Consider the following 27,261-nt stretch of genomic DNA (forward strand, 5'->3'; position numbering starts at 1 on the left):
CTCTCCAATGACTCTTACTAAGGCTTATTAGGTTTATGAATTTTATTTGTATCTTCAAAGAACTTTTGACACTGTTGATTCTATTATAGGTTTGTTTTCTATTTTATTTGGTAGATTCTGTTTTTAAATTTATGCTCATTTCATCCCTTCTATTGGGAGTTTTGTTTTTCCTATGTACTTAGCTTCCCAGTTTTTCAGGGTTTTAATAGCATTTAAGACTATAAATCTCTATAAAGCACCACTTTAGCTGCACCCTCAAGTTTTTAGGTATAGTATATGATTACTTAAAAATCTCTTCTAGTGGGGTGCCTGGGTGGCTCAGTCGTTGGGCATCTGCCTTCGGCTCAGGTCATGATCCCAGGGTCCTGGGATTGAGGACCCACATCAGGCTCCCTGCTCAGTGGAGATCCTCAGTGGAGACCCTCTCCTTTTGCTGCTGTCCCTGCTTGTGCTCTCCGTCAAATAAATAAAATCTTTAAGAAATAAGAATTTGTAAAAAATGAAAAATTTTCTAGAGGCACCTGGGTGGCTTCATCAGTTAAGTGTCCGACTCTTGGTTTCAGTTCAGGTAGCGATCTCAGGGTTGTAGGGTTGAGCCCCAAGTCTGGCTCTGTGTTCAATAGGGAGTCTGCTTGAGGATTCTTGATCTCCTTCTGTTCCTACCCCTGCTTTCTCTCATAAGTAAATCTTTTTTAAAAAAATCAATTTTATTTTAAGTAACAAATTGTGGATAAAGTAGGAATCAGGAGCCAATGAATAATCCACATTTTTTTTTAAAGATTTTATTTATTTATTTGATAGAGATCACAAGTAGGCTGAGAGGCAGAGAGAGAGAGAAGGAAGCAGGCTCCCCACCGAGCAGAGAGCCCAATGCAGGGCTTGATCCTAGGACCCTGGGATCACGACCCGAGCCGAAGGCAGAGGCCTTAACCCACTGAGCCACCCAGGCGCCCCAATAATCCACATTTCTTGAGCAGCTACTGATCTCTATTTTCTAGAGGTGCAAACGGGTTCTTGGAGGCCTTGCCCTGATAACAAAGGGAAATTTTCTGGAAGGTGAGAAAGCTAGTTGGGAGAAGCCTGTGTAGAACTGCCAATTATAATTAATTCAGCAAAAAGATTAGTCCTGCTGTATCCTTCACTCAGTCACATTACTTTTCTGAGAATAAGGCAAATGGTCCCAAACAAGGTAACATCTGAGACTTACAGAGCAAGTTCCAGAACAGGATAAAAAACTTTCTTGGAGTTGGCAGCAGATCGCCTAGAACTTTGTGTTGAGGACTTTAAGACCCCCATCCAGACACAAAATGCCAGGAACGTTTTGCAGTGTCTGCCATTGACAAGTGACAAGTGCTGTGAATTTGCTGACCCAGTTCTTGGGTATTAGTTTGTTCCCATTTAGATATTCCAACTATAGCACCCGAAACAAATTTCTCAAGGGAAAAAAAAGTTTTGGATTATGTATTAAAAAGAAAGCTGCAATTCATGAGAATGGACCAAGAGATTGTCAACTTGGCAGACCTAATGAGATCATATAAAAGTCAACGTGAGGGTAGCTACATAGAGCGTGTAAACTTGTATACTAGATTTTTCTGAGTCAGCTTTCAATTTGCTTTAATGTCACTTTACTGGTATGTTGATGGAACATACACCCATTAATATCTGTGTACTATGGCTTGGTACAATCTCATTCTAAAAGGAACCTCCAATGAATTCTAGAATTGTTTAAAGCTCAGTGTGTAATGGTTCTTCCTCTGTCCACAAGAAGGGACAGTAACTCTTCCAACTCTTTGTCTAGTCAAGTCCAGGTGTATCACCTGGAGTCACAAACACAACTCACTAACTAAAAATGCCCAGGCGGCGGGCACTGGGGTGGCTCAGCTGGTTAAGTGTCCAACCTTGATTTCATCTCAGGTCATCATCTCAGGGTCCTGGGATGGAGCCCCATGAGCCTGCGTTGGGCTCTGTGCTCAGCGGGAAGTCTGCTGGAGAGTATCTCTCCCTCTCCCTCAGTCCACCCCCTTACTGTCTCTTTCTCAAATAAACGAATAAATCTTAAAAAAAGAAAAAATGCCCAGGCAGCTGTGGCAGAGAAACTGCTGATCCAAATCACCCTTGTTTTATAGGCCACAAGAAACTCACATTCACTCACATTCACTCAATATATTTAATGATGACATTCAAATTAATTACGTATAAAATAAGACAAATTCTGGTAACTGAAGTCTCCTTTATTCTATATCATCCTATTCAAATTTTATTGTTCTTAACACCGGAACTATGAAATGCTTTAAATAGATCACTAAATAAAAATAAAAAAGGGATCTCCATGCAGAAAATACATTTAATAAATTAAAGCAAAAGCGAAAGACCTAGGGAGATCCAAGAGAGCAAGACAAGCCTGAACCAAAAATGCCTGTAAATACCCAAGGAGCCAGTCTTTTGAGCCCCATTCTCTCAGCTTCTGGGGACCATATTTAGTATAAGCACATCAGCCAAAAAGGCCAGGAAAAAGTTTAATGGTTTAAAAAAAATAAGCAAACACAGACTTATTTTGTAGTGCGCAAAGTGCTAATCTCAATAGATCCATTAAAATAAAGAATTTTTGAGCATTAATAAAAGTAATGGTCACTCAATCTAAATTGTTAGACATAGAGTTTATAGCATATTGTGTTATTGCTAGTGTTTTAAACTGTACAAACAAATTCATATACTTAAGTAGCTAGTTTCTTAAACTTAATAGAAAACTTCTACAATCTCAAATGCTTACCATCGTAAACATGTTAAATATAAATAATTGTTTAAATGTTCTAGGAGCTATGGTCCTAAAGCTGGTCACTTCAAAAAATACAGTAATTACAGCTTATCACGGTAACTATATAATGTATTACACTAAACAGAACAGTTATATACATGAGCCAACGTAAAGCTCAGGAGTCACAAAAATGAGGGGATCACTGGACATCTATTTCCAAAGCTTCCACGATGTGTGCGGCAGAAGGGCGATCTTTAGGATCTTCGTTGGTGCATACAGAGAAGAGTTCAATTACTTTCTGGTACGTTTCATCTAGTTCTTCCATATTAACAGGAGGCCTCGTCCCCAGAGCTGCATAGTATGCTTCATCGTCAAAGTCACTTTCATCAAAAGTTTGATCTGCTCAAGAGGAGTTGACACAAACAAAATAACACTAAGTCATGGAAAATCTTAGCATCTGCTCAAACTCACCCTCCAAAACGAGAGCTCATCACCTGGGAGGCAGGTGGTCTCTTCCATTACCCAGCCATGGCAGAGATCAGCTACCGTCATAGTTTACAGGTCACGAACCCCTCCCTTTTTACTATATGACAGCTCTCCAGTCATTTCCGTAGGCGAGGGGAGTTTCCAAGGAAACTTTCTGCTCTGCAGGATCTTCTCAATTTATCTCCCTATTTATTGTCAATTAACATGCATCTCATTTGTAGGAGATTAAACTGAGATCGTGCCAAATTAGTCCACATTAATATAATCCATTATCTCATGCACTAGTTCAAATAACTTCCTCTTTTAAATTTTAACTTAATAGAAAGATGAAATATAATTTTACCAGCTGATCTTTAGTTCAAAATGAAGAGACTGGGGTTTATGGTAAAAATATGTAGTTATACCTTCATCGTCATCATCTGGGAGATTAATGTGTGGAATAGACAAAGTCATCATTTCCCACAGAGTCAGGCCAAAGGCAAATATATCTGCCTTGTCAGTAATAATCCCATTCTCTTCCAAAGCTTCCTTGGGTTTCCAAGGCTCAGTGCCAATGTAACAGGCCTCAGGGTCAGTCACTGAAACAAGTAAAATACAAGAAAGTCGGTCTTTAGGGTAAGCACTAGAAATCACTAAGAAAGGCAACCAACCTAAAGAAAACTGGATAAATGTTTTAACAGGTAGTTTAGAGGTTACTAAATGTAGGTAATAAACATGAAAATACACTCAATCTCAGTAAGAATTACTTTTTCCTTATTAAATTGTAAAATATTAAAAAAGCTGGCCAGTTGGCAAGGGTGTAGAGAAACAGCATTTCTCTTAGAAGGTGGCAGGAATCGGGGCGCCTGAGGGGCTCAGTCACTTAAGGATCTGACATGCCTTCAGCTCAGGCCACGATCTCAGGGTCCAGGGATCAAGCCCCAAGTGGGGCTCCCTACTCAGCAGGGAGCTTCTTCAGATTCTCCCTCTCCCTCTGTCCCTCCCCTCTCTTAAAAAAAAAAAACAAACACGAAGAGAAGTGGCAGGAATATAGACTATAGATACCACAAAAGACCTCAAATAGCCAAAGCAATCTTGAGAAAGAAAAACAAAGCTGGAAATACCAAATTACAGATTTCGAGATCTACTATAAAGCTCTAGTAATCAAAACAGTACGGTACTGGCACAAAAGTAGACACACTGAGGGACAGAACAGAGCCCAGAATGAAACCCATGCTTATATGGCTAATTAATCCATGACAAAGGAAGCAATCAATATATGGTACTAGGAAAACTGGACAGCTACATGCAGAAGAATGAAACTGGACCCCTTTCTTATACCATAAACAAAAACAAACTCAAAATGGCTTAAAGACCTACATGTGAGACCTGAAATCATAAAATTCCTAAAAGAACACACAGGCAATAATATTTTTGACATTGGCCTTAGCAACATTTTTCTAGATCTGTCTCCTCAGGCAAGGGAAACAAAAGCAAAAATAAACTACTGGGACTACACCAAAACAACGTACTTTTTTTGTACAGTGAAGGAACCATCAACAAAACAAAAAGACAACTTACTGAATGGGAGAAGATATTTGTAAATGATATATCCAATAAGGGTGAGTATCCAAAATACATAAAGACTCATAAAACTCAACATAAAAAAAACCAAACTATTAATTAAAAAATGGCCAGAGAATCCGAACATTTTTCCAAAGATGACACACACACAGCCAATGGGCACATGAAAAGATGCTCAACATCACTCATCATGGGGAAACTGCAAATCAAAATCACAAGATAACCCCTCACACCAGTCAGAATAGCTGGTATCAAAAAGACAAGAAATAACAAGTGTTGGTGAGGACGTAGAGAAAAGGAACTCTCGTATACTACTGGTGGGAATGAAAATTGGTGCAGTCACTGTAGAAGAGAGTACGGGGGTTCCTCAAAAAATTAAAAATAGAATTACCGTATGACCAGTAATTCTACTACTGGTATTGACCCAAAGGAAATGAAAACAATAATTCAAAAAGAAATATGCCCCCCTCAGTTTACTCTAGCATTGTTTACAATAGCCAAGACCCAGAAGCAACTCAAGTGTCCATCAATAGATGAATGGATACAGAAGATGTGGCTTACACACATGTATATATATGCCTGTGTGGTATGTATGTATGTACACACACACACACACACACACACACACACACACAATGGAATATCATGGAACCATTAAAAAAAACAAAGAGATCTCACCATTTCCAACAGCATGGAGGGACCCAGAGGGTATTATGTTAAGTGAACTAACTCCAAGAAAGACAAATACTATAAATTAACTTATATGTGAAATCTAAAAAACAAAACAAATGAACAAACAAAAGACAGAAACAGACCTATAAATTCAGAGAACAAACTGATAGTTGCCAGTGGGATGGCAAAAGTGGGTAAAAGGGAGTGGGAGGTGCAGATTTCCAGTTATAGAAAGAATAAGTGACAGGATGAAAGGCACAGCTTAGGGAATAAAGATGGTACTGTAACAGCGTTGTATGGTGATAAGTGTAGTTATACTTGTGGTGAGCACAGCAGAACATACAGACTTGTCAAATCACTGTTGCATACCTGAAACCAACATAATATTATGTGTCACCTATACATTAATTTACAAAATACATATAAAAATTTTAAGAAGGGTAAGAACTGTGTCCATCCATTTTCCTCTGCATTCATAGTACCTAGCACAATACCTGACTGCACTCAATACAAAAATATTTGCTAAATCAATCAACCAATCTAGAGATAACCATTGTTAAAATTTGGGCTTGTCACAGAATACCTCATGTATAATCGACGTGAATATGTCTCCTATTAAAATATAAAACTTAAAAATAAGTTTTAAAGATTTAGATGTATTTTTTCCAAACTTGTCTTAATATATACATATTTAAGTGCTATTTTAGAATGTGTTCATTTCACTTAATATATCTGGACATACCATTCTTACAAATATAAACCTATGTAATTCTAATGAAATTCTATTGTGTGGTGGTACAATAAATTAAATCATCCCTTACTGATGGACATTCACTTAAAGTTCTGCAGTCTGTTCTGCTACAATGCATATTTTTGTGCGTATATTAACACAAATTAGTGCAGAAACAATGAGGTATGAAAAGATTAATTTTGTTTTCCCATTACCTGTTATCTTTAAACTTCTTCACAAAGAGAAAGCCTTAGCTCAAGAGAAGAGAAATGCCTTCTCTTAATGCACGGCTGGTCTAGCAGCTTTAGGAACTGCTAGGCTGACTCTAACCTTAAATTGTCTCGTGAAGCTGAGAGTTCCAGTAAAGGAGCTGCCCAGACACTTCCCCTAAGCTTGCCAATATTTTTTTTTCTTGAGAAAGCAAGATCAGATTTTAAAATTTTATTTATTTTGTAAAGATTTTATTTATTTGACATCATAAGTAGGCAGAGAGAGTGGGGGAAGCAGGCTCTCCACTGAACAGAGAGCCCAATGCGGGACTCAATCTCAGGACCCTGAGATCATGACCTGAGCCGAAGACAGAGGCTTAACCCACTGAGCCACCCAGGCGCCCAAATTTTAATTAAAAGTATCTACTGAAAATAAATGCCCTCAAGGAAGCGCAAACCCGGGTTTATGTTTACACAGGATAGACTGAGGCTGAGGGTCGGCCAAAATTCCAAGTGTTCGTATTTTTATCAGGATAGTTACTGTTTTTGTTTCTGCTTTGCTTTTAAAGCTACATGGGTTTTGATTCTTCTGTCTCAATTCTATTTCTTCTAGAAGCCTAGGTCTCCTTTGGTTTTGCTAAGTTAATATATCAGGTCATTACTAAAAATACCTACTCTGAAAAAAAATACCTACTCTGCCCAATTATTTTTTTGGAATACGTTCTTGGGAATGAATTATAGGATCAAAGGACATTTTGAAAGGGTTTTCTTCTTTAAAAAAATACCCCTTTCCAAATTGCCCAGTGTAGCAGTTACCAGTGCTGTTCATCAAGTAGTTCATACTTTCCCCCCTCAGGACACATGGAAGGATTGCACTCTCTGGCCTGTCAAGCTCGGATGCAGCCATCTGCCTGGTCCTGGCCAGCGAGTTGTGAAAGAGGGGACTTATATCATTTCTAATCTTGAGCATCTGTTAACACAAGACTTTCTAGGGCAGCACTTTCCAACAGAACTTTCTGTGACAATAGAAATGTCCCATATCTGCCTTGTCCAATATGGTAGCCAGTAACCATACATAGCTACTGAGCACTTGCAAAGTGGGTGGGTGGGCTGAGAATGGAATTGTTTAAAATGTTAAAATATTAATTTAAATAGCAAGATGTAGCTAGTATCTACTGCAGTGCACAGCCATAGAGCTTTTTTTTTTTTTTTAAGATTTTATTTATTTATTTGACAGACAGAGATCACAAGTAGGTAGAGAGGCAGGCAGAGAGAGAGGAGGAAGCAAGCTCCCCGCTGAGCAGAGAGCCCGATGTGGGGCTCAATCCCAGGACCCTGGGTTCATGACCCGAGCCGAAAGCAGAGGTTTTAACTCACTGAGCCACCCAGGCGCCCCGCCATAGAGCCTTTTTTACCCTCCATACATACAACGATGACAATATTCCATACAATGGATGTTCGAGCAGCTAAGGTCCTCAAGTGAGCATGCGTGGAACGCAGCCATCTTGACGTGCAGCCTGAAAAAGCCTTGGTTGGTGAAGCCGCTGAGTTTTTGAGCGTTTGCTGCCACAGCACAACTTAGCCTAAACTGAATGGTACACCAGTCGCGCTTCTATATCACGTATGAGTACACATTAAAGCTATCCTATCACTCGTAGTAGCATTGAGAAATTTTTCAAAGAATTTTTCATAGTCATGGCTTTTTTTTAAAATCGTGTCTAACTTTGGTGTCCTTCTTAAGCCCAATATTAAGGAAATATTTACTTACAATTTTTTTCCACTATTTTTTTTTTTTACATCCTCAATCTACGAGGATGAGCGTGAAGATGGAAAACAGCTTTATTTTTCTAAAACATCCAGACATCATCGTTTATTGATTCAAACCACCTCTCTCCCACTAATACTAAATTGTCACTTTTATTATAACAAATTTGATATATTTGGGAATACCTGACTTTATATTTTTCTGCCTTTTTTCTCATGAGTATCACTGCTTTAATTACTGTGGCTTTATAATACTTCTTAACATCTCCTTGGGAAAATTCCTACTTGTCATTCTTTCATAGAATTTTCTTGGCTCGTTTGAACATGTATCAAGGATGAACTGTTAATATGTTTATGAACTGTTTTACATGTTTATAAACTATGAACTTTGACACGTTCTAAAATAAAATAGATCATATTGGAATAATACAGAATTTATGTGTTTTTTAATTCATTCACTTTCTGCTTTCTGCTTTTTAGGGCTTCATTTTTTTTCTGATGAGAGTTGAATACTCAAACTTAACTTCATAAAGTTTAAATAATGAAAATGTTTTAATCTGTGTAGTGCTGACAATATCAAATAGGTTTTGGTTTGTTGTTACAGTCTCATCATTTTGTAAACATTTGTGTAGGTGGAATTTGATTTCAGCTAAGAATTATTTACAAATATTTTGAATTCCTAAAAAATGCAGGTGTTTTGTTTCTAATCGTGTCATTAATTTCTAGATTTTTAGTGCTAAGGGATAATGAATGTCAACTATTAGACCACTTACACTTTTTTTTTTAATTTTTTTTTCAGTGTTCCAAAATTCATTGTTTATGCACCACACCCAGAACTCCATGCAATACTTCCACTTTTTGTAATCTGAGGTTTTCTCTTATAACTTAATACATGTTCAATTTTAATAAATACTTGGATACATATTGACCTTATTATCTACTCAGAACTTCTACATCTTAGTTTTGTCTATTTGATCTATTAAGGACTGAGAAAATTATGCTAAAAAAATCTCATTTTTATTGTTTCACAATTTCTCCTTTAATATTTGAAAATTTCAACTCTGTAGCAGTTACGTAACCTAAAGGCTCATAATAGGCCTACCTTCATGAATGATTACAAACATCTTCATAAAGGTGCTCTATTCATCTTGGCTTTTTCCTTCGACCTAACTCATAGATTATTTTACCTTAGCTAGAAATTAAAGTGTGCAAAAGTTCTTAACAGCATTAATTAATCTTTCTTTTACCTTATATTCATATCAAGAAGCAAATTTAAATGTTATTTATTAAATAACATGTTGAAAGCAAAGGCTTTCTTTACAAGGCTGGCTTTCAGTTCTCACCGAGATCTTAAATTTTCTGAGGATGTCAGTATTTATATTAGAGTGAAAAGAATGAGTAAAGACACGCCAAGGGATAAGAAGCAGAAGGCCTTTAGTAGCACCCCACTTTCCTACTTCTACCCCGTTTCTATCAGTTTCTCCAATCTTGTCACTAAATGAATTCCTTTATAAAACCTTATTAAAAGAAAACTTTGTTTTCTAGTCTCAGATCTTTTACCACATAAAAATCCCAATCCTGGTTAGAAATAGTTCCTAAAGTCATCTTCAGTTAAAGTAGATGTTAATAAAAATGAAATAATTTATATTATGGGTGTAGCAAGGGAGGGGGCTGGAGGCTAAGTGGAAGAGAGAAAGGAAGGATATTGTTTACTATACACTTTTTATACATGGTTTTTGATTTGTGAAGTACGTAAATTATCTATTAAAATACATAAAAATTAGAAATTTAAAAATCGCGTAAGAATAAAGTTTAAAAATTCAAATATTACTGGGGCGCCTAGGTGGCTCAGTCAGGTTCAGGATCTGCTTTCTACTCAGGTCATGATCCAGGGTCCTGGGACTGAGCCCCCAGGGAGTCTGCTTTGCTCTCTCCCTACCGACTGTTTGCGCTCTCTCTCTCTCTCAAATAAATAAATAAAATTGTTTAAAAAAATAATAAAAATCCAAATACTACTTACCAGTCATATTTTCATCCAGTGGTAGAGAGACTCCTACATCACAGATTTTAATTGTTTCAAAATCACCTTTAATTACAACATTTGAAGACTTTATGTCTCCATGAAGCAGTTTCTTTTCTTGGTGTAGATACTAAAATAGTGGGAAATTTAACACATCAGAGCAAACACATAAACTGATAAAAATGCATATGATAACTTTCAAACACAAAAAAACAACTGAACTCCCTTCCTGAACTACACGCAGGATGGTATCTGTCCATCATTTCAGATTACTTGAAGTCAGACAAGAGAACATCCCAGGTTACTTCAGTCTGCCATACTGACCAGTCTGCCATAAAGGAGGCTTTGGAAATCAATGTCTGTTTATAGATAAGCTAACTTTTCCTTTTCAAATGTATTTCATACTTTTACAGCAAAAGAGGATACTGTGGCTTTAAAAATATATCACAATTCTATTTGAGACTAGTAAGTTTTAGAAATGAATTTGGAATCTTCAAAATGAGGCACACTTTTCACAAACAAGGTGTCAAGATAATGCAGAACAGATAAGGGCATTAGTTACAACAAGAAGAGGAAGCAGAAATGTCATCCAAGACTAATAGTTTATTTTACACATTAACCCTTAGTAATGATACCCATTCATAATCAAAAAGAATCCTGCCAAACTCTTATTTGTTCATTCATCGGCATTTGAGCAACTACTCTGTGAGCTGCTTCAAACTAGTGCAGAGACAATTTTTGGTATATGCTTTCAAACACCTACTGTGCTTAATTTAAATGTTGATCATAAATTGAGTATGCTCAAATATATTTATAGTGAAATTTATTAATTCTACTATCCATATATAAAGTTGTTATTTATTAAATAATTCAAATGATTAATTTAGCTTATCCTATCCTAAAATCAGTTTTTCTACATACATATGAAAATATGTACTTAGAAATATTGCTTTTATGCAGTTTTATATTTCACAAGTCAATTTTATATGAACTTTTAACATGCAACTTTGATGTCAACACCAATACATGCTCCACTTTCCAGTCATCCAACAGTGTTCCCAAGCTGCCGGTTCTCCTGTTCGGTTACCTACCATAACAAATTCTTTTCCTTTTGTTGTATGTATTCAAAGGCACAACAATTTATCTGACAACACTAAAGGAGCTTTTTTTTTTTTCACTTGACCTATAGATGTATATTGGTATCCAAAACTTAACGTCTCACAAAGCAATCTTTAAGAGGTTTGTTTACATCCACAGAGGATTAGGTTACCCCCCCCCCCGCCCCCAGGAAGAATTACTAAATTTGTGTTAAACTGATTAATCCTTTTAACCAAACCTAACATATGATCTCTATAAACAAAACTACCTGACTTGGATTATTTCAGGCTCTGTAAAGGCCTCAAACAATACTCTGCTCATCAAGATAAGGAAGCCCTGCTGCTACAGTATGAGAGTCAATGAAGACTTTCACTTAGCACATCTACTTCTTTTGGGGAAAAAAAAAAAAAATCCCACCTTGTAATTAGGTATATAAGGTAGTTCTTTTATGTTCCACAAGAGCCATTTAAAATATAATGGCCTGCTTACCTTTAACCCTCTCGCCATGTTCAAAGCAACTTTTAAAATTATGGCTGCTGGAAAAGGATCTTGGCTGTCTTTATTTCGTTCTTCTATTAAGTCATTTAGAGACTTTTCACCTCCATATTCCATAGCAAGACAAAGACTACCATCACTGGCTTCAGTGAAAGCACGATAACCTTAAAGAAAACAGGACATTTTCTTACAGGAATAGGAAAAAACAGTATTTAAGTTTTTTTACAGTGATGTGATTGGAAACTGACAAAATACAATGAAACAATTATTTATAAAGCTAATTCAGTAGATACAATTTAAAATGACTTCAGTGTTTGCCAATAGTAACACAAATTAAAATATTTTTAAATGTTCTATGCCTTCCTAAATATAATGGTTTCACTAGTCTTATTTACATTAAAGATGAAAATAAGGAAATTATCTAAATGAAGGTCATTTTATATTCCTGCATTCTCTACAGTGCCAGCATCATAATGAGTATATCTAGTCCCATTAAATTTTAAAAATACATAAGCATCTAAAAATATAATTCTTATTTTAGAACAGTCACAATAATCTAGTTCTTGCCAAACTCCACCACCACCTTCATTTTGACACTGGTCAAGAGACTGTATAAACTGTTTCTGAATAAACACATGCACTGCTGCAAGATAAATTTAAACTTACCTACAATGTTTGGATGATGGAGGTTTTTCAAAATCTTAGCTTCATCTATTAGTCTCTTTTGATACATACTTTGATAATGATCATTACATCTAGGGTTAATCTTTTTCACAGCCCAAGGAGAATGAGACAAACCTCTGGGAGATCTTAAAAGAATAATCAAACAATGTATGGAAACAATAATAACATAATGCATTTCAAATAACTAACAAGAACATTCAGATTTTGGAAAGGGTTCAATAATAATTTGTTTAAAAATTTTTTACAAATATTTTTGACTACTGGGACACCTGGGTGGCTCAGTCACTGAAGCATCCAACTCTTGGTTTCAGTTCAGGTTATGATCTCAGGGTCATGAGATCAAGCCCTGCATTGGGCTCTGTGCTCAGTGCACTGTCTACTCAGGACTCTCTCTCCCTCTGACCCTCCCCCACCTCCATGCATGCTCTTTCTCAAATAAATAAATCTTTAAAAAAATTTTTAAATATTTTTGATTATCGACACCTCTGCTACATATTTTTTTTAATTGGAAGATATATAGCTCATATATCTATTAGCCACAAGAGAAGTCTGATATCTATTGCTGAAAGGGAGGGGTTAAAAAGAGACAACTAAAAGGAAAAAGAGGAACATTATAAATTCTAAACTTCAAAATTACTATACTATTTTCTAATTTTTCCATTTCAGCATGTCAGACTACTAACTACTTATCAAACATTGAACTATATGTACCAGAGGTAAGTTATAGAATGCTAAGTAATAAAGACTACTATTCAAGAAGTTTAAAGAAGAGATGTATGAGAAACATTTGGCCCATATACGATTGTGCAAAGAGTAACAGACTGCTCTTCACCAACAAATATTGTGCCTCCACAGTAACCGATCCGTCCTATACCTTCCACCATATACTCAAAGACACAAGTGTAAGGAGATAATAAACATACAAATGAGAAAAAACATAAACTGTTTTCTAGGAAGAGTCAGTCATTTTCAGAATATTTAAGGGGAAAACATTCTAAGGTTTAAATTAACAGGTAGAACAAAGTCAGGGAAAAGGTTACCTGGTAAGGTAGGTAGTTATTCATGGGACGACGGCAAATTAAGGACAAAGTGTATGCAGCATATGGGCAGGAAAGCTAATGAAAGAGCCTCGAAAGTTAGAGATAAAACGTTTTACCATAAGAAGATAAAACAGACTGAACAAAGAATCAGGAATCCACTTAGTTTTTTACTAACTCATGAACATGGCTCCATGATTGCAGGATCTTTTTTTTTTTAAATCAAAAAACATGCACTCAAAGGATCACTAGATTTCTTAATTCACATCCATCTATCATAAGTCTATCCAAAGTATTCTTAAACCTCCAGTTTTAGATAACAATAGCATTTGGGGATGACCTCTTCCGTGTGATTTTATTATGAAAAATATATTTTTCAGGTTTCAAAGGGTATCCCTCAGCTTCTGAGGATTTAGAATTCAGTGAATAAATCCATCTTCATCTTTTCCATAACATATCTGAATCTACCGAACACCAAGAACATATTTACGAAATCTGAATAAAATATTTTGCCAAGCTAAAAATTGGTTCATTGAAAAGACGACACAGGCAGATTTTTTAAATGAGATTGCACAAGGGAAAAAAATGAGACCCAAAAAATATTGCCAGCAAAAATAGAGACATAACCACAGATTTCTCAGAGATAAAAATTATAAGTGAATAAATACTAAAAATTTTACCCCAATAATTTAAAGGACAAAATGGATAAATTCTAAGAAACCTGACAAAAGAGAAAATGTAATCAAGAGTTTAAAATATTCCCATAAAAAATACAAAGCCTAAATAATTTTACAGGTCAGTTTACTAAACTTTCAAGGAACCTATCATTCCATCTTACACAAATTGTTCCAGGGAATAGAAAGAAAAGGGACTATGAATCTAGCATAACCGTAATAAACAAATCAAATAGGGACAACAGAAAAAGGAAAATCACAAACCAATTTCACAGACATAAAAATCTTAAATAGCAAAATGAATTCATCAGGTTTATAAAAAATAATAATGTGTCACAACTAAGTTAATCTAGGAATGTTAATTTGATTTAACATAAAAATAGACTTCTAGGTTAAAAATATAGATTTCTAGCTTGTACATACACAATTAATTATGATCCGTCCCAAGCCCCATTAAAATAAGAGAAAATGGGTATTTTAAGTCCTATACCCAATGAAAGGGATAGAAATAATGAAAAGGAGACAACAACACACTTTCAGAAGCTTGGAAGAGCATGGGGAAGCCCATGAAAATAACAGACTAAACAGGCCTACTGACCTTCTTGAAAGTCACTTAAAAAGCAGGTGAATTTCTAGACACACCCTCCCCGATTCTGCATCAGCTGTCCAGCTATTCCCCCAGCTTCTGAACACTGGAGACCCACTTTGGAAGGGTTAAAGGAGAGGTCTTTAGCCTGAGGTTTACTGCCATAGTTGAGAACTCATGAAGCACACGGGAAGAGTAAGCCATGACCATATGCATATTAAATGCTGAATGTGATTTCACATGTGTTATACCGGTTTATTAACATCCAGACCAGGATCCAGAGCACTTACAGCACCCTCAAAAAGACTTAGGATGCCATCTGAAAATGGAAAATGTTAAGATAATTAATGAAAAACAAGACAGACAAAAAATGAAAAAAAAAGAAGTATCAGAAGATGAAGTTGGAGAAAGCTCCCAGAAAGCAGAGCAAAAAGAAAATCAGTCCCGCACCCAAAAAAGAATAATAGGAATTCCAGATAGAGAAGAGAATAATGGGGGTGAAAATTATCCACAAAGTAATTTAAAAAATAATTTCCAAAGATTTAAGAGTAAGAATTTTCAGATTCCAAAAGGCCCACACTCATGTATGTCATTGTGAAATTTCAGAACACTGGTGACAAACAGAAGATCATAGGAGGTTCCAGGACAGTGGGAGGAACAAATAACCTAAACCAGATTACATAAAAAGAAGCAGCAATCAGAAGGGCTTCAGAAATCTCAATAGTAACACTACAGGCTAGTAAACAATGGAACAATGACCTCAAAATTCTAGAGGAAAATTATTTCCAAATAAGAATTCTGACTCAGAAAAACAAAAAGGCCCATTCAAGAATGAGAGTAAAATGAAAACATATTCATAAATGCAGATCTGCAAAAAAGTTATTTCCTGTACGTCTTTCAATGGGGAACTACTACGTGCCCTCATTCAAAATAAAATATAAACCAAGAATAGTAAGATAGAAGATACAGAAAAACAGAGGGCCCGATTCACCAGAGAAGTGAAGGAAATCTCTACCAGTAAAAAAAAAAAAAATCCCGGGTGCACAAGGCTATGTTAGGAGGAGTGGTAGGTCAGTAGGTGACTACTATTGTTCAATATCAACAATGTGAGGTTTTCTAACTAAGTCTTGCCTATAGTAGAACTTTGTTGGTAACACACACTTTACAATTAAGGATATTTTTTTAAAGGGAGGGAAAAATGAGACTAGCCATAAATCTGTGAGAATTTTTTCTTTCAAAATAACAAGCTTTTAGACGTTAAAAAATGAAGGTCTAAAAAACAAATAGGACAAGAACACACGAAGGGGGTGTTTAAACTACAAATATTTAAGAATAGCCATTTACTAAAATAATTGCTATGCTAGTCTCAATTCATTACCTTTTTTATTGAAGAAAGCATTTCTATTTGGAAACATTATAAACCTAGATAAAGCTAACGATATGCTGGTAGTCAGGCTGATTCCAAGAATGCAATGAGGAATATATATTGACTTAAGTTATTTGCCACTTAATAAATAAAAGTACAGAGTAATGGATAAAAGAAACAACTTTAAAAAAATGTTTATTGACACCTATACTTTCATTCTTCTTTTAACATAATTTTCCTACTTTAAAATCATGCGTATACCCTTTTTTAAAAGGTTTTTATTTATTTATTTAATAGAGAAAGAGATTGTGTGTGTGTGAGCAAAAGAGCACAAGCAGGGAGAGCAGCAGAGAGGGAGAAGCAGACTCCTCACTGAGCAAATTCCTTCTCCTTTAATAATCCATCAGTAGGAAGGTAAGAGAGAAGTTAGCCAGGCAAAACTGTAGCAAAGTTATAAAAGGTTTCTAAGACAGGAATATAGCAGTCAGATAAGACCAGGAACATATCTGAGATCAAAATATTTGAATTTTCATCTTCCTTTTCGTCTTCAATTACAGAGCAACTAGGGTTCCATGTGAAAAGTTTAATGTGGAATGTTATACTCACCTTTTCATAAGGTAGACGTTTACCCCAGTGCCAAAGCCAAGCTTCTGCATAAATGGAGAAGCAGGAATATTTATACATGGAGTTGAACATAATGCTAAATGTCAGAAAGATAAATAAAAAATATAAAATGAGTATTTGAAAAGACCTCAACAAAAGCATTAATTGGCATAGTCTTCTAGAGAGCAATTTGATACAAACTCCCCTAATTTTAAGTGGAAACCCTTTGACCAAATCTGCTTTTGAGGCCCTGTCTTACAGTAACACCGAAACAAGGGTCAGCAAACAGCCTATTTTCATTTGGCTCACAAGCTAAGATTTGTTCTTAGATTATAAAAGTGTTGTTAAAAAACAAAGAATCATAATCCACAGAGTCCCTATGTGGCCCACAAAGCCTAAACTATTACTGTATGTTGTTTGCCAACTGTGTACTACAGCACGTGTGCAGACATCATACACACACGCATGCACACATATATATTTGAATATTGGTATTTGATTTTGTGACTGCAAAAAAACAAACAAAAACCTAAGTAGGCATCATTAGGGTCATAATTACACTGTATCTGTATTGCAGAGCTTTATGTAGTCGTTAAAGAAGATGATATGGAGGAGTTCTACTTTTGTTCATGGAACAACTGAACAGCCTTCTTGCCATGAATAACTAAAACACTTGACAAAATGTAAGTTTTCAGACATTTGATGACAGGCAGAGCAGGGTTGTGAAGTCTGAGTGAAGAGAAACAATGATGTGAGCCCTATCATAGCCCTAACTTGCTGTTTTAAGGCAGTTTCTGGGCTGTAGAGCAAAGAAACACAGCCCAGAAGTCTTGTCAAACTCAAGAAACAGAGATCAGAAATCCAAGAAACCTAAGTAGCTAGAATTTATGGAGTAGAGAACTATAGGGAGCCACAAAATGAGAGAGAAAGCTCCAGAGACCTGAAAAGAGGTCTCCCTCTTTTCAGTGTTGGTTATAAGTACAACCAATGGACAGACGCCCCCGCCCCCTGCCAAATCAGGGAAGACACCAAGTGTAAGCAGTAGACTAAACAGCTGTCAGAGAGCACACGGGTCCAGGAATGGTTCAGTTGCCAACAGCCAGGGTGTGGTAACTCGGTTAATACCCAGGGCATTGAATAAAGTCCTCTAAACAGTCCAGCTAAATTGTAGCCCAAGGAAAAGGTTTACAGTAAAGCTTAAAAGCAAACCTCAAAAAAACCAAGCTAATGTGCAGGTAACGTTAACTGGACCATCACAAAACCACACAGTCCTCCAAGGAATAACGAAATCTAGCACTCGACAATGTAAAATGTCCAGTAGCCAGTAAAAGAACTACCAGGCATGAAAGAAGAAATATGACCCACACCAGGAGAAAAATAAACCAATAGCAACATACCATAAAATGACAGTGATGTAGAATTAGGGGGTAAGAACCTTAAAATAGAAATCTTAAAAATATGTTCAATAATGTAAAGGAAAATGTGAGTGTAGCAATAAAAAAAAGATGTAAAAAAAACTTCTAATGGAACTACAAGAAATAAAAAAGACAATGGATAAGAATTAGAGCATCTAGAGATACTGTTAGAGAAGCATCTAGAGAAGAAGGTAACTAAATTTTAAGACAAAGCAACAAAAACTACCAAAAATGAAGTACAGAAAAAAATATTAGAAAAAAACACAAAGAAATCATCAGCGAGCTTTGGGACAACGGCAAAAATAGTAGATTTGATCCAACCACAGAGAATTACATTAAAGGCTGTCTAAATACTATTGTCCAGTAGAATTTTCTGTCATGATGGAAATGTTCTCTATCTGTGTTGTCCAGTATGGTAGCCACTGGCCACATGTAGTTAATGAGCACTTGAGAAGTAGCTAGTACAACTAAGGAACTAAATTTATAATTTTATTTTTAATTCATTTGAACCTAAATTTAAATCACCACAGTGGCTAATGACTGAACAGTCCAATTAAAGGCAGAAATTGTCAGAATGGATAAAAACAAAACAAGACATAATTATCTGCTATTATAAACTCACTTTAAATATAAAAACATAGATGGGTTAAAAGTAAAAAGTTGGAAAACATCCTATTCAAACAGTAATCAAAATAAAACTGGACTGGTTTTATCACATAAAAGTGAACACATATCACATAAAATGAACTTCAAAGAGTACAACACTGGATAAAGACATTTCATAATAGTAAAGTGGTAAATCATCAAAATAAATAACCATCCTAAATGTAAAAGTATCTGATAACAAGCTCCAAAATATATAAACAATCACTGTAGCACTCAAAGGAAAAAGTAGGTAAATCCACAATTGTGGTTGGAGATACCTCTCTCAAAAACAGAATAAGTAAAATTAGTAGAGATACAGAAGACCTGAACAAAACAACGTAAGTCAATCAGCTTGACCTAATGATAGTCCTGGAACACTGTACCCCTAAGCAGCAGAAAGCATGACCTTTTCTCTCTCTCTCTTTTTTTTTTTAATTTGACAGAGATCACAAGTAGGCAGGGGGCGGGGGGAAGCAGGTTCCCCGCCAAGCAGAGAGCCCGATGCGGGGACCAACCCCAGGACCCCAAGATCACGACCCAAGCCGAAGGCAGAGGCTCAACCCACTGAGCCACCCAGGCGCCCCAGCATGACTTTTCAAGTGCCTGAAACGTTCACCAAAATAAATAAACCTCAAGTCAAGAAAGAAAATGTAAAATACATCAGACATGAAAAAGGAGATATCACTACAGATCCAACTGACATTAGAAGGGTAATAAGGTAATAAAGAGTATATCACAGATAACATTTTGCCAGTATATTTGACAATTTTAAAGTGAAAAACTTTCTTGAAAAACACTAGCAAAGTTTACACAAGAAGAAATAGATAATTTGAAGAGCCCTATGCCAATTAACTGTGAAGTCACAGTTAAAATCTTCCTCCTAGGAAAACTTCAGGCCACATACATGGCTTTACTATCAGTAGAAGAGGAAAAACCAGTTAAGGAAAAAAAAAAATTTATCAACTCCACATATACTCTCCAAGGAAAGAGAAGGAAACACTCCCCATCATACTTTATGAATATAAAATATGCTGATATCAAAACCAGAAAGACATTCCAAAAAAAAAAAAGACTATACAGTCCAATATCCCTTATGAACACAGAAAATATTAGCATACCGAATCAAACAATACATAAAATACACCAGGAGCAAACTGACTTTACCCCAGGAATGAAAGGTTGGTTTACCATTTGAAATTTAACATAAGTTACATTAAAAGACTAAAAAAAGCAAACTATCTCAATGGATTCTGAGAAAGCTCTTGACAAAGTTCAACATCCATTCATAATAACCTTCAACCTGATGAAGGATAATAAAAAGAAATCCCTCACCCTGATAAAGGATAACTGAGGACACCTGGGTGGCTCAGTGGGTTAAGCCTCTGCCTTCTGCACAGGTCATGATCTCAGGGTCCTGGGCTCGAGTCCCGCATTGGGAGCCTGTTTCCACCCCTCCCCACTGCCTGCCTCTTTGCCTACTTGTGACCTCTCTCTCTCTGTGTCAAATAAATAAATAAAATCTTTAAAAAAAAAAAAGATAACTGAAAAACCTACATCTAACATAAAACTTCACTAGGAACAAGGGAGGTATGTCTAACTCACACCTCTTCTATTCAAAAATATACTAGAGCCAGTGACATAGGGAAAGAAAAAAAGAAACTAACACAGACTGGTGTAAAAAAAAAAAAAAAGTAACACTATCTTCATATATTCATCTACAACAGTACCAACTATGTATGTAATAGCCTAAGGAACCCATAAAAAGCTAATAGAAGAAGTGACTTTAGCACAGTTTCAGGACACAAAGTCTGTACACAAAAATCTATGTACTAGAAATGAACAAGATAAGATTTTCTCCTAAATTATCTTCCAGAAAATGTATAATTTTAATCATTTTTGTATGATTAAAGTGGAGATCAATTTGCATATGGATATCCAAAAGCTTTTATTTGTTGAAAAGATTACCCTTTATTCACTGAATTGCCTTAGAAACTCTTCCCCTCACAAGAGCACTGCATGTACCAGAAGGGGAAAGCTAAAGTACTTCATGGTTCAAATTAATTCTTTACCAGAGAGAACCTCCAAATCTGTTAGAATATCAATAAAATTACCCACTAGATGGCCAAACCCTAGCCTACAAAACAAGTCTTATTAAAATCAACATTACAAAGAGGACTTATGCTAAAATTGTATGTGTATGATAAATAATAATTAAAGGATCAAACTCTAATAATGCTAAGACATTTCTATAGCAATAACAATGAAAAGAGATTTTATATCTTACCAGATTTCTTTTTTTCAGATACTTTGCTTGGCGTCTTGAAATTATTGATTTCTTCCATTGTAATAAACAGTTTAGGTCCTATGATGAAAACAAATTGAAAATTACACTGCAGTTATACAGAATACAACTCTCATTCATGAAGGAAAAAAAACCCTGTAACACTGTAACTCATTTTATCATATAAACATAAAATTTGAGAACTGAAAAAAACCATGACAAATATTTAGTCCAATTTTATTTATAATGAGAACACTGACACCTAGAGAAGTAGAACTACTTACCCAATGTCATACTATTAATTATTAGGTTTTTATGCTTGTTTGTTATTAAAAAGTAATATACACACTAGGGAAAAAAAAGTTATATATGAACTTGGTTAAAAAAAAAAAATCACCTAGTACATAAAGTTTCCCTCTCACTTCCCAGGGGTCATTGTTAACAGGTCTCTCATACATTTTAGAGAAACTGTCTGTGCAAGCAGCATTTATTCATAACAGCCAAAAAGAAGAAGCAGAAGTATTCATCAGATGATGAATAAACAAAATAAGGCATACAATATACACAACAGAATATTATTCAGTAATAAGGAAGAGTCCTGATATATACTACAATATGAATGAACTTAAAAAGATTATGCTAAGTGAAAGAAGCCGGACACAAGAGGCCACATATATGATTCCATTTACAGAAGATGTCCACAATAAACAAATCCACAGACAGAAAACAGATTAGTAGTTGACAAGGGCTGGGGAGAAGGGAGAACACAGAGCGACTCCTGGTGGGTGTGGGGTTTCTTTTTGTGATGATAAAAGTGTTCTAAAATTGGGTAGTGATTTAATATACCCAATTCAGACTATTCCTAAAGTCGCTACATCATATATTTTCAGAAAGTAAATTTAATAATATGTAAATTATATATCTCAATAAGTTATATAAAAATTACCTATCAACAAAAAATATACATACTGTGTATACAAGCAAGTTAATCCAAGCTTTTTATTTCTTCTGTAATACATCTGTTAAAGAATCCTTTTTAATAAAAATTTTAAATATTACTTTTTCTTTTTTAAAAATAGTTTGGTTCATATTAGATTTATTGTAAAGTAAACTCTCACTACATGTCTGTAAGATTGTTTGGTTTACCTATTAAAAAAATTGGGAGGCAGATTAAGGGTTTGTATCCAAAATATATAAAGAACATAAAAAAATCCAATTAAAAAATGAGAAGACATGAATAGACATTTTTCCAAAGAAGACATAACAGATGACCAAGAGGCACATGAAAAGATGCTCAACATCACCCCATCAAGGAAATGCAAATCAAAATCACAGTGAGACATCACCTCACACCTGTCAGAATGGCTAAAATCAAAACCACAAGAAACAACATGTGTTGGTGAAGATGTGGAGAAAAAGGAACTCTCATGCACTGTTGGTGAGAATGCAAATTGGTGCAGCCACTGTGGAAGACAGTATGGAGGTTCCTCAAAAAAACTGAAAACAGAACTATTCTACGATCCAGTAATCTCACTACTTGATATTTGCACAAAGAATACCAAAACACTAATTCAGAGGGATATATGCACACAAATGTTTACTGCAGCATCATTTACAATAGCCAAATTAGGGAAGCAGCCCAAGTGTCCATCAATAGATGAATGGATAAAGATGTGGTACATATATGTAGTGGAATATTACTCAGTCATAAAAAATGAAACCTTGCCGTTTGCAACAACATGGATGGATCTAGAGAGTATAACGCTAAGTGAAGACAAATACCATATGATGTCACTCATATGTGGAATTTAAAAAACAAAACAAACTGGAGGTGGTGAAACAAAGACAAACCAAAAAACAGACTCTTAACTATAGAGAACAAACTGATGGTTACCAGAGAGGAGGAAGGGATGAGATGGGTAGAATAGGTGAAGGGGATTAAGAGTACACTTATGGGGGCGCCTGGGTGGCTCAGTGGGTTAAGCCTCTGCCTTCAGCTCAGGTCATGATCTCAGAGTTCTGGGATCGAGCCCTGCATCGGGCCCTCTGCTTGGCAGGGAGCCTGCTTCCCCCTCTCTCTCTGCCTGCCTCTCTGTGATCTGTCAAATAAATAAAATCTTAAAAAAAAAAAAAAAAGAGTACACTTATGATGAGCACTGAGTAATACACAGAACTGTGAATCACTATATTGTACACCTGAAACAAATATAACACTATATGCAAACGACACTGGAATGTAAAAAATAATAACAAAATAAAATAAAAATTGGCAGGCAGAGAGAACATACGTTTAAATTTTGAATAGAGCTCTTAATAAATAGTATTTTTAAAAACTCTGCCAAGAAAAATCACCTCAAAGGCCTACCTTTAATTGTCTATTAATGAGAAGTTTGTTTTTTTTAATTAGTTACAATCACCACTGTTTTCAGATTTGCCTGAATTTTGAACACCAAAGATCTCCTTTTCGTACAAAAGTACACTAATTTTATCAAGTGAAACATTTGACTAAAAGGAAGGAACACATTTTTGAGGACATTTCAGGTCTTTCAGGAAGGATAAACCATTTTAACAGAGGGGGCTGGAGGAGCTACTTCTACTTGGGAAATAATTTCCCCATATGGTTCTGATGGCCCTTCTTTCATCTTCATTCATTTGCCCTCAAAAGAAGTTGTGAAGGAGCACTCAATGAGCTTCTAAGATTCCTATGTACCTATGAGAAGCCATTCTTCATTCACTCCGTCAACACCCATACTTATTGAACATGTACTATGCACCAGGCACTGTTCTAGGCACCGCCATGTACTATGCACCAGGCACTTTTCTAGGCACCGGAGACCCAACAGTGAACAAGACCCAAACAAACAAGAACACAAATACAGAAGATAATGGTATAGAAGCTGGGGAAATATACACCAGTGAGGTGAGATGGGCTGAGACAGGAGCTCCTTTCAAGGAGCTTGAAATTTGAACTGGGGTGGTCAAGGGAGGTCTCCTTGAGATGTTGTTTAAAAGAAGTAAGGGAGCTAGTCCATGCAAATATCTAGGGGAAGTCTGCAGGACAAAAGTAGTAAATACAAAGGCCCTGAGGCTGAAAGCATTCAAGGGAAAGCTAAGAGGGCAGGGCTAGCAAAAGGGAGAAAGAAATGAAGTCACAGAGATTGGGCATGAAGGAGAGCAAACCAAGTGCAGCACTGAAGCCACAAAGACCTCATCTTTTCTTCATAGAGCTTCGGTCACAGTAAGGATTTCAGCTCTTGCTGAGAAAGGGGAAGATATTGGAGGGTTTTACAAGGAGGAGTGATATACTCCATGTTATGTTTCGACAGGATCACTCCCACTTATGTTTATTAACTGAAGGGGAACAAGGACAGACACAACACTGCAATAATCCAGGAGAGATATGGTGGTTTGGATCAGGATGGTAGCAGTAAAGACATGGTGAGAAATGGTTGGGTTCTGGACGTATTATGAATCTGGAACCAAGAAGAATTCCTAATGTTTGGATTTTTGTTAGGAATGAGAGAAAAGTCAAAGACAGCTCCAAGTTTTCAGACTGAGCAACTGAAAGAATATAGGTACCATTACTCAGATAAGGAAGTCATTTTTCCTTTGAACTTTTTAAAAAAGATTTTATTTATCTATTTGACAGAGAGATAGCACAAGTAGGCAGAGCGGCAGGCAGAGGCAGAGGGAGAAGTAGGCTCTCCGCTGAGAGGGAGCCTGATGAGGGGCTCGATCCCAGGACACTGAGATCATCACCTGAGCTAAAGGCAGCCGCTTAACCAACTGAGCCACCCAGATGCCCCAGGAAGACAATTTTGAATACCTGATTAGACACCTGAATAAGAACGTGAAATAGGCAGCTGGATATAGGTCTGGAATCCAATCTGAAGGTACAAATTTGTGGCATATCAGTATATATATGGTATTAAAGCCAAGAGACTGGTTAAAATCATCTAAGGAGTAAGTAAAGATAGGAAACACAGAACTCTGAGAAATCTCAACATGAGAGATGAAGAACAGAGTAAACTGACAAGGAGCCAGAAAACGAGGATGCAAAAAAATCCCACAAAGTGAGGTATCCTGGAAATTTTACTGCCTCTTAAGTCTCATTGCCCTTTCCCTCAGCATAAAGAGGATCTGATACTCAGAAGCAGCATAAAATCTTCCTCCAACTAAAAACATCTAAGTTTAAACAAGCTTTTAATATTACATTCTAGAACACTCGAGGACTCTCTCCCACTTCCCGCTACAGCCTACTTGCACCTAAACACACTACACCCTCTCCATCTCACAGTTTTCTGAGCACCTTCTGTTATGGCAAAACAGTTCAGGCCTCAGGGAACTGAGAGATGGTTTCGAGCCACTAGTCCAAACTCACAGATTTGATATATGTAATCTATATACATATAGATCTATCTCTTTCTCTATATATAAATTGCTAAATAACCATAGTGTTCCGAATCACAAGGTTCTTACAAAGGAAGCAGCATAAAATTGTGAATATCTTACATGACGATACATTAGAAATGAAAGTATTATGACTGTGGGCAAAATTTCATTGTCTATGGAGTATTTAGGAGTTTTTTTTTTTAATCAAGTACTGTTTAAGAAGCAATATTTAAAAATTAACAGAGCTCAGCAAGTTAATCAAAAGATCTATTGAATCAGATGTCAATAACTTTGGTACCCGAAGCCACTGTAGGACTAAACACATGGATACTACTGGGCAGAACCGAACTGTATTGACAGGCAACAACAACAAAAAACAAAGAAACAAAGAAAAAAGAAAAAGCAGAAATAGAGAATTGGTAACGATAATGAGAAAAGGAAATAGAGGAGGAAAGAAGCCTGAAAAAGGCAAAGTTCTGATCGGATTATTTCTAAGGTCCTGCACGCTTTGCATCCCAGAGCTTCCTGGAGGTATAAGCACAAACCGTTTACCCACCCCGCCAGTCCCCTGGACACCCCCCGCCAACCAATCCAGGAGCTTCCAGAAGGCTGGTAGTTAAAATCCTTCTTCCACCAGCTCAGTCACCTCACCTGAAAACCGGAAGCAACATTAGACGTGAAGTTCAAAGGAGGGAACCGTGCTTTCTCAAAACCCTCTTTCTCAAGCCCTACCTTCTCTGTTCCCACCAGAAATCCCTCGCCAATTCCAGCCGCCCCTAAGAGCTGGAACTGAGATTCACTGGGCGGCGGTAAGAAACCATCGTTCCCACCAAGCGCAAGCCTGTGCTCGGATCTGGTGCATCTAAGATGTCCCTAAACCCTGGGGTCTCGCCTGGAGCAGAGACCCGGGCCTCTTGGCATCTGTCTGTGAAACCAACCGTAAAATAAGGGCAACCCGCTAGATCCATTGTCTTGTCCTACGGATCCTCCATAAACAGTACAGACTGTTAGGCTTCACTTCGAGAAAAGGGGAATTTCTTTCTTGAAATCCCCACCCTACCCTGCGATTCAGATGCGCACGCGGGTTTGGGTCGAAAACACTTTTCCTAAGGGAATTCCCCGTTGAACGCCACATTCCCAACGTCACCTTTCCCTCTGGGCCCCGAGCTGTCACCAAGCAAACACAGAGGCCGCGGCTCCGGGGGGCAGGGGGTCCTGCGCCAAGCCGGGCCCACGCGTGGTTAGGGGTCCACCAAAGCTCACCTTACCTCAACCGCCCCGGGGTGGAACGGTCCAGGCCAAGGCTGTCTTGAAAACGGATCCCGAGTGGCCCTCAGCACAACCCGGGCTGCCTCAGGCCCGCCACCCGCCAACACAAGTACTCCGTAACAGTCGTTGGGACCGGACCCTCCCCGCTTTCAAACCCGCGCGCGCCGCCCCTGCACGCCGGCAAACTACGGGGCGGCGCGAAGGACAAACAAACCGTATTCTTCCTTCTAGGCGTTCCCTCCCCCACCCCACCCCCCGCTGGCTTTTCCTATCTCAGCGATTCCATCTTACTATCAAATGCGGACGCCTTGAAGACAAACGAAAGAAAGAAAAGACAAACTGATTTTTATACCTCCTGTCAGCCTTTCAAAGGGACAACTTCGGTTAAAAAGAGTATTTATCCATGCATGTACTTAAGGCCGAAATTCTTCCCCAATTACAAACACTATTCTCAAAATGTGTAATGATAATTATATAAATTTTTATTAGAGATTGATTTGGCCTTGACACACTCTAA

At 36.8% G+C, this 27,261-nt stretch overlaps 1 protein-coding gene across 4 annotated transcripts; it reads right to left on the reverse strand.

Annotated features, from left to right (window-relative positions):
* Positions 1-2,502: 2,502 nt before the first annotated feature.
* Positions 2,503-26,860, reverse strand: PBK (PDZ binding kinase). Of its 4 annotated transcripts, none has more exons than XM_032855679.1 (8): positions 26,744-26,860; positions 21,087-21,164; positions 16,746-16,839; positions 12,459-12,601; positions 11,787-11,956; positions 10,200-10,329; positions 3,646-3,819; positions 2,503-3,154 (listed from the first exon to the last, which is right to left on the reverse strand). In XM_032855679.1, exons 2-8 carry the CDS (start codon positions 21,142-21,144, stop codon positions 2,955-2,957), a joined length of 969 nt encoding a protein of 322 aa, XP_032711570.1. In that variant the 5' UTR covers positions 21,145-21,164; positions 26,744-26,860; the 3' UTR covers positions 2,503-2,954. The 4 variants fall into 4 exon arrangements, with proteins under 4 accessions (XP_032711570.1, XP_032711571.1, XP_032711568.1 ...); XM_032855680.1 differs by having other exon boundaries at positions 26,739-26,860; XM_032855677.1 differs by lacking the exon at positions 26,744-26,860 and adding an exon at positions 21,481-21,576.
* Between the last annotated feature and the right edge of the window lie 401 nt (positions 26,861-27,261).

Source organism: Lontra canadensis, unplaced genomic scaffold (genome assembly GCF_010015895.1).
Source record: "Lontra canadensis isolate GAN:19392208 unplaced genomic scaffold, GSC_riverotter_1.0 scaffold10, whole genome shotgun sequence".
NCBI lineage: Eukaryota > Metazoa > Chordata > Mammalia > Carnivora > Mustelidae > Lontra > Lontra canadensis.

Excerpts from the sequence above, each read along its gene's own strand:
- PBK (XM_032855677.1), bottom strand. The coding sequence starts at position 21,541 with ATGTATGAGAGACCTGTTAACAATGACCCCTGGGAAGTGAGAGGGAAA. Across the intron at positions 12,602-16,745 it reads AACGTCTACCTTATGAAAAG|ATCTCCCAGAGGTTTGTCTC; the intron begins GTGAGTATAACA and ends TATTCTTTTAAG. Across the intron at positions 3,155-3,645 it reads CCCAGATGATGACGATGAAG|ATCAAACTTTTGATGAAAGT; the intron begins GTATAACTACAT and ends CCTCTTGAGCAG.